General features: G+C 35.3%; 1 protein-coding gene across 1 annotated transcript; it reads right to left on the bottom strand.

Annotated features, from left to right (window-relative positions):
* Nucleotides 1–2314: 2314 nt before the first annotated feature.
* LOC110418951 (G-type lectin S-receptor-like serine/threonine-protein kinase At4g27290) lies at nucleotides 2315–5070 on the bottom strand. The gene is given in 13 exon segments (XM_089783934.1): nucleotides 2315–2360; nucleotides 2362–2422; nucleotides 2425–2494; nucleotides 2496–2551; nucleotides 2656–2869; nucleotides 2961–3001; nucleotides 3004–3037; nucleotides 3039–3112; nucleotides 3339–3355; nucleotides 3552–3615; nucleotides 3800–4850; nucleotides 4853–5001; nucleotides 5004–5070. Coding segments are annotated over 13 exon segments (1944 nt in total).
* Nucleotides 5071–7931: the final 2861 nt, after the last annotated feature.

Here is a 7931-nt window from a genome sequence, read left to right as displayed (position 1 = left end):
AAGGGGAGCAGGAGGAAAAAAAGGAAGGAGCGGGAAAAGAGAAAGGGAAGAAGAAAGAAAGGAGTCAAAAAGGCCTTTGGGAAAAGAATAGGTAATATTTTAACCTCCTGTTTAATATATATATATAATAATTAGAGATGAGATATTTAAATTTTACTTTTTAAGTATGAAAATTATATATCAATTAATGAATTAATTGTTCGAATATTTTTTTTATATTTAAGCTCACTTGTTTTATGTATTTTGTGTGAACTTATTTTTTTATTGACAAATTAAAATGTATTGGCCCCAATGGAGTTCATGGAGGAGCCTCAATTTCAACACTTATGCACTGCCCCAGGCACTAATGAAAATATTACAATGCTGAAATTGATCATGTTAATTTAAGCATTCACGCTGAATTCAATGAAGCCCAGGTGGATTTAGGCATACTCTACAATTTGGGTGACTTCAATAATGTTTAACAATGAAATTATGGAACTTGCTTGTTTAATGGAGACTCAGCTGCGGGAGGCAGATTACTTCCAAAAAAAGCCAGTCTGCTTCGGATGAGGCAATGTACTCTCACCACACAACATGACCAGATGGAATCACTGATGAGATTAAAAAGACACCGGAAAGCTTCTCGATAATGTTAATATCGAACAATTTCCAAATAAATTCCACGAGAAAGCTAACCATATATAAAGAATAAATACAAATAACTATGAAGGCTTGAATTAAAGAATAGTATAGGAATAGCTAGCTTTGCACAAAGTATAGTTTGATTTACCTAGAGATTATACACGTGTCTGGATGTCTACTTAATCTTATATTTTTATTAAACTTTATGAAAAATATATAGTTCTCTCTCGTCCATAAATCATACATTCCTTTTAAGTTTTGAATTTAAATTCGTGATTTTAAAAAATCAATTTTCGTAATTCATGTAAGTATATGCATATTTTTTATACTTATTAAAATCGAAGTAAACCAAATCATTTTGTGTTTTACAAATAATTTTATATAATAACAAAAAGCTTAATTCTTTTAGGATGAAAGTGAATTGACTTCGAAATGAGTTTCCAAGTCAATTTCAAATTACTAGTTTCCTATCCTCTGTTTTCAACATTACCTGCTGTAAGTTTCCTTCACCATTAGATTATTAACTTTTGTATTTACATCATAAATAAATTAACTTCTCATTTAATTTGGATTATTTTCAAATTTGTTGAGAAGGAAATTTAGTAAATTATCCTCAATTAAGGTGGTTGCTATATAAACTTATTTATGGAATTTATAATTTCAGCAGATTTATGGTCATGCTCACGCGGTTTATGTTTTGGTGTAGTGATGTGATATGATTATCTTGTTTCAGAGTAATCTAATTTTCATAATAATAATTGTGTTTTGATAAGATTCTTTAAAAAACTAATAAAAACTAGACAACTTTAATTAAAAATTAAATAAGTATGATTAATCTGAGAAATCAATATGAGTATTTGCATTAATTATTTTTAATATTTTTGGGGTTCAGAGAGAAGAAAGATATTGCTCCAGCATCCTTAAGGTAATTAAATACAGAATGTGATGCATGCATATCTTAGCTCATCACTGTGAAAATGGAGTACCATCTCATCCATTCTTGTTTTCTTCCTGATCAGGTCTTAACGAAAAGCCAAGCTGCCCCTACCTCCATTTGTCAAGTGACAAATCCAACTACTGTGGCCCTAACAGGGTAACGGTGCACTCATTTGCAGAAGATGATTTACAGTTGCTTGTTGAAGACTCAGCTTCAGGCATATTCCTCCTTGTGAAAAAACCCTGGCTGCTTTGGTTGAGGCAATGCACTTTCACTGCCTAGCATTAAAATTACAGCAGACATGTTTGGTCTATCTTCTGGTCGTTGCTGCACGCACAATAATCCCACATGAATGGATCGCTGCACTTCAGATGGCAAGCGAAAGTCCCCAAGGGCATCATCAATCAGTTCCATTGGCCTCCTTTCTGTCCATAATCTCCATGCCTGAAATCTCAAAAATTCAGAATCATGATTTCTACCTTGGAAATTTAACATGGTTAACAATCTCAACATTTAACCTTACATATCCGAGAAGATTATGATCATGATCTGGGTGGGAAAATCCCCTGTTCTTCTTTCCACTAACTATCTCAAGGACAACAACCCCAAAGCTAAAGACATCAGATTCATTGAGAAACCCCATCAATGGCATATTCAGGCGACATATAACCACTGCGAATATGTTGTCAAAACAATTTAATAAACAACGTAAAGGATAGCCATAAAGAAAGATTTGATTAACTTTGTTACTTACTATGTTCCGACCACTTTATTTGTGTTGGCCTCAGTTTGCTCTCCCCAATGTTTTAGCTAAGCCAAAATCTGAAATTTTTGGATTCATTGCATTATCCAGTAGTAAAATTTAGACTTGAGATCTCTGTGGATTATTCTAAGCCTAGAGTCTTGATGAAGATAAAGAAGTCCTCGAGCAATTTCCACCAATAATATTCACTCGCTTTCTCCAGTCTAGTAGTTTGCTTCTTGTTTGATCTGATTCAGTTCCCCATGTTAGCCAAACCACTAATAGAATCCTTAAAGGGAAGGTGTCAGAAAAAAAAGATTTCGAAACATGAAAGAATAGTGAAGAACCAAACCGAAAATAAAGTAGTCCAAACTTTTGTTGGCCATGTATTCATAGATTAAACATTTTTCATCTCCTTGAATGCAACAGCCGAGAAGCTTTACAAGATTGCGGTGCTGAAGTTTGGCAATCAAAATAACTTCATTTTTGAATTCTTTCAGCCCTTGTCCAGAATCCTTTGACAGTCTCTTTACTGCTATGTGCTGCCCCTCTGCCAATATACCCTTTAAGACCATAACAAATAAATGTTTTACTTACAAGAAATATACATGCTGCAGAACTTGATGAAGCTGCGGTAGCATATCGTTGCTTTTCCTTGTAAACAGATCCAAATCCACCTCTTCCCAGCAAGTTCTCATAGAAAAGTTATTTGTGGCATTTGCTATGGTCTCCAAAATTAAATAATGGCAACTCCATCTCTTCGTTCTCCCTTTCATCACAATCCATTGCTGGTTTCTTTATTGTCAATCCTGGAACGATGCACAATGTATTGGCATTAGTACAAGCCCCTTATGTTTATAGTTAAGTCAGGCGTTGTGGGGGAAACGATTCACAGCAACGTTAGTAAAAATCATTTCAAAATAAAAAAAATAGGGGCTGCTTATGAGGACTAACAGCAGACATTTTAATCCGACAATTTATGCCAGATAAGCAGCTTTTGCTTAAGTTTCAACATAAGTAATCAAGTTTATTTACCTTTCTTATTACGTTTCCTCCACAGAATACACAAGACGGGTAGTATCAGCATTCCCATTCCTATTATGACAGAGCCGACTACAATTGCTACTCTCTTTTTCTCCATGATTCCCTCTTGTGTATGATATTATCTGAAAGATTTGAGATGAAGTCAGAGATGTGGGTTTTCAGTTTTGTTGCTAGTTAGAATAAATAATTCTGCAAAAGACAAACTGATCATGTCCATAGTTCCAAAATTTTCTTCCTTTCTTTCCTTCGCTGCCATCCAAAGATTGTCCTGAGCATACCATAGTTCATGAGCAAAGTACGTGAAAAAAGTTCTCTAGTTTCTACTCGTATTGATTCTTAACTCTAAATCCTACTTCCTCTAGACTAAATCCCTCAGGATACAATTGCATGAATAAATATTGATAGAAAAAAGACTTCAACATGATCCATAGTGAAAAGAAGAGGACAAGTACCTATTTCAGAAGCAGCAAGTCGAATATAAAGGTCTTGCCCATCCTGGCCCATATCATCTCTCATGTCCAACAGATCACCAAACCAGAGCAGGCATCCGCTTCCCCCCTCTCTGATATCTGAATTTGAATATGCAGTGCAAGAGCAATCACTCAAACATAACTGCCTACATTCTTCGATGTTCATGGTCATGTTAACCTTGGAATGAGACGTGTCTGGCAATTTCAAACCCGTGCGCTTGTGAAAGCTATCTCCATTGTTACAAACCAATGGAGTTCTTCTAACACACCCATCATACCAAACTCTTGAATTCCACTTTCCTACAAATTTGGGCGTGAATCCTTCCAAGCATGAACACACATCTGGAGAGTCATTTCCATTGCAGGTGGCATATGTTCCACAAAGGGCATAGTTCGCACACTGATCAAGATATGACGTTGATAAATATTTCCAATCACGTTGTTGATCACTCCAGAAAAGGAACTGGGCAAAGCCTAGTGCGCTCAACATGTACCTAATAACTACTGAACTATTTGGCTCAGTGGTGTAATAGGCTTCATTCTCATTCAACTTAAATTCATGTTTGTAAAATATTACATTCGGTCTCATCCCTGTAAAACGAAGACCATTCCATGATCCTGCTCTGTACTCTATTTTAGATCCCTTCTCAATTACTAGTTGTGGATATCCACTGATATTTATACGTACAACGTATTGGCCTGGAGCAGGATCATCTGTACTTTTCCAGGATGACAGAAACCACTCAAAACCTGTCACTAAGTTCTTTCCGATTTTCATTCCTGGAAGAAAAGTATCACAAGGATAATCAAAACTCTGCCATAGGTTGTCTTCAGCTGGGTTGTTGTCATTTCCATCTTTTACTATAAGATTTCCTGAGTTGAGAAGATGAGCAAGGGGTTCTTGTGCAGCTTTTGATGTATTAGATGACCAAACAGTACTATTTGTGCTATTCAGGAGCGAGAGAATTCCATGGTTGGAGAAAAGTAAGACCCCTTTATTATCAGAAATTGGAGTTTCTCTATTTGCCACCCATCAACCGTTCCATTAGATATTTTCTTGTACCATATTCCCAAAAATCGACTTGTGGAACTTACTGTAGGGCTGAAAAATCCCAGTTCAAAGCTTCCATCAGCTGAAACTAGAGTTTCACCATCTTTAATGGATTGACTTGGAGAGAGAGTACTACTGCAGTAGCAGTCCTTAAGATGGAGAAAACAAATAAATATACAAGAAAGAATGAAATCGTGCCCATTGATTGTCTCATGTTGCACTTCTTTCTTCAAATATGAATGAATGTTTTGGAAAATTTAGGATATTACCGAGACCAAGCAGAAATGATGAAACAGATGCTCCTAGAAAATGGTAGGTCTACAGACAATTTTCTATTAAATGCAGAAATTGTAGGTGGGCTTATCATTAATTCTCTTGCGTTGCTCAAATAACGATTGACAAAGAAAGCTGAAAACCAGCTTGTTCTGAACGAGTCTGGATAAGATATTTCCAATTGAGGTGCTGTTGGTGTCGGATATGTACAATAATAATGAATGTGGGACTGGAATATAGGTTCATTGTTGTTGGACTTTAATTGGTAGTGGATCATAGATGAGTTTTTTGGACTTGAAAGGTTTGAAATTAATTAAATTTAATATTTAATTATCTATATTGGCACTTAGCAGGCCAATTAAATTATTTACCAAAGATCCTATTGGAGAGTTGGTGATTGGAGGACGATTTTGGTTAAAAGGAACAATAAGATCCTTACGTTAGTTGTTCATGTAGTGATATAGTGACAGACTCAACAAAGGTATGTGAGTTTATTTTGGATGACCAAATGTTATGTGGTGAGGTGAAAATAAGTGAATGCTTTCCTCCATATGAAATGGATCTTATCTGTCATTGCCTTTAAGAAAGAAGGCCAGTGGATCGATTGGTATGGAATAATAGTAGCGATGGTGAATATAAGGTACGTTTGGGATATCGATAACTTTGCTATGGGGTAGAAGATACTCATGCGTCAAGTTCATCTAATAACGATGTTTTGATGTGGAGAAAATTGTGGTTACTCAAATTACCTAGAAAAATAATTTTATTTATGTGGAAGGTGTTGATTGGCTATCTTCCTACTAGAGAGGCTTTGATCCGAAGAAGAATTAATATTGAGCCTAATTGTCCATTTTGTGGAGTGAATTTAGAAACTGATTTTCATATTTTCTGCAATGTTTCGTTTGCTGGAGCTGCTTGGCTATATTCAAAATGGGGCTTTAGAGACATTCCGCAGCAATTATCTTCGACAGGGGAATGGTTAAACAAGGACGCTGTAAAGCAGATTATCTGTGTTTCTTAAAGGTCTTTGCAAAGGAAGAAGTGGAACAGTTTTTAAGCAGGAGAGGAAGGAACTGAATGAATGTGTGGAATTGGGTTATGATGCGTGTCGACAGCATAGGTCTACTGTAGCTGTCTCAAATCGGGTTTCACCACCTAATGTATCTAATGAGATTAAATGGCGACCTCAAATCCACATCAAAATTAATTGTGATGCCTCCACTTTTGTTGAAAATGGAGGTAAACAAGTAGGGGCAAGGTTCATTGTGAGAGGTCATAATGGGGAATTCTTGCTTAGAAAAGGGTCGAAGATAACACATTACTCTAGTGCAGCTGTATCCGAGCTTAAAGCTCGTTTTGGGCTCTGGTGATATGTCAGCTGGAACATGTACAGGTTTCGGAGATTGAGCTTGATTGTGTGCAAGAAGTTGATTGGATTAAGGGTAAACAGTTTAGTGGTGAGATGGGGCACATTATTAAAGACTGTTGCTCAGTATTAAGCTAGATAAATTGTTCAATGATCAAGCATTGCAGGAGGATGGCTAATTTGGTGGCTCACGAGATTGCAAAGGCAGTTCAAAAGCTAGGTGTGGATCAAATTGTCTGGAGGGAAATATCCACTATTCATGTGTTAATTCAAGCTGCAATTGGAAGTGATATTGACAACATAGGAAAATATTATCGACATTAGTTTGGCATGCTTAATGGGTACTCTTTTTTCCTTTTTATGGATTTTGTCTCACCGGGTTTTCCCAGGTTTTTAACGAGGCTCATACTCAAGCCATAGGTCCTTTACAATGTGAGAGGTCTTGGTCAGCTAAATTGTTTTCTCATATTGTAATATTTTGATATTTCATGATGAAATAAAATTATCCCTTCTACAAAAATTATTTAACTAAATACTCAAATAAGTTCCTGAACTATAAAAAAAAATTAATTAAACTCTTATTATTTTATTACGTTCAAATTAACTCTTCTCACTAACTGTTGATTAATATAAATTAACAGTACAATTGATAATTTTATAACGTGTCATTTTATTTTATATGTGCAAATTTATGTTAATTTCCATATTAAAGAAAATAATCATCCTTCTCAAAGTGAAATTACTCCTTTTAAATTTGCAACACTCCTCTTCCTTATCTCCTGCTAAGTAAATAATCTGCCAAAACTTTTCTTTCAATAGAAGAAAAAAAAAAGAACATTAAAAACCATAATGATGAATCGTTCAGGCTTGTCTGACAATATCTTGCTAGAACTGTGTAGGGGCTAGAACTATCTAGGCTTTCTATAGAACTTGTAGTTTCAGGATTTCTAAGATGGGGTTTAGAGGAAATAGATCAGGGTTCTTGCTAGAACTGTCCAAGCTTTCGATAAAACCTTCCAAGATGAGGTTTAGAATGAGAAGATCAACCCTTAAAGAAAGCCTTTCTCTTGCGAATCAATCCATTCCCTTCATAGCTGATTATGGTGTTGCTTCATAGTTGAAAACTCAATGAGAATGAGAATTCGAATCCTGATACTGATGATTAGCATATATTGAAGAGAAATATTCTTCCAAAATCAAAGTTGAATCTCTCAACCTCAAACGAAGCACTCCTAGTAACCCTTAACACAAAGTTATAAGAATAAAATTTAACCCTCTTTTCAAAATTCATTAAGTTGAAAAATATATACAAATTTAAAATGAGTCTTCCAGGCCTTAAGCAGATATCCATTCTAAAACTATTATTGTTATAAAGGACTTCTTAAATGTCTTTCTCATTTAGATAATCTCTAAACCATGGGTTT

The sequence above is a fragment of the Theobroma umbraticum genome, unplaced genomic scaffold, assembly GCF_002168275.2.
Source record: "Theobroma umbraticum cultivar Fairchild unplaced genomic scaffold, ASM216827v3 scaffold_67.0, whole genome shotgun sequence".
Lineage (NCBI taxonomy): Eukaryota > Viridiplantae > Streptophyta > Magnoliopsida > Malvales > Malvaceae > Theobroma > Theobroma umbraticum.
Note: the sequence above shows the minus strand (reverse complement) of the source record. Positions and strands in the feature narration are given on the sequence as shown.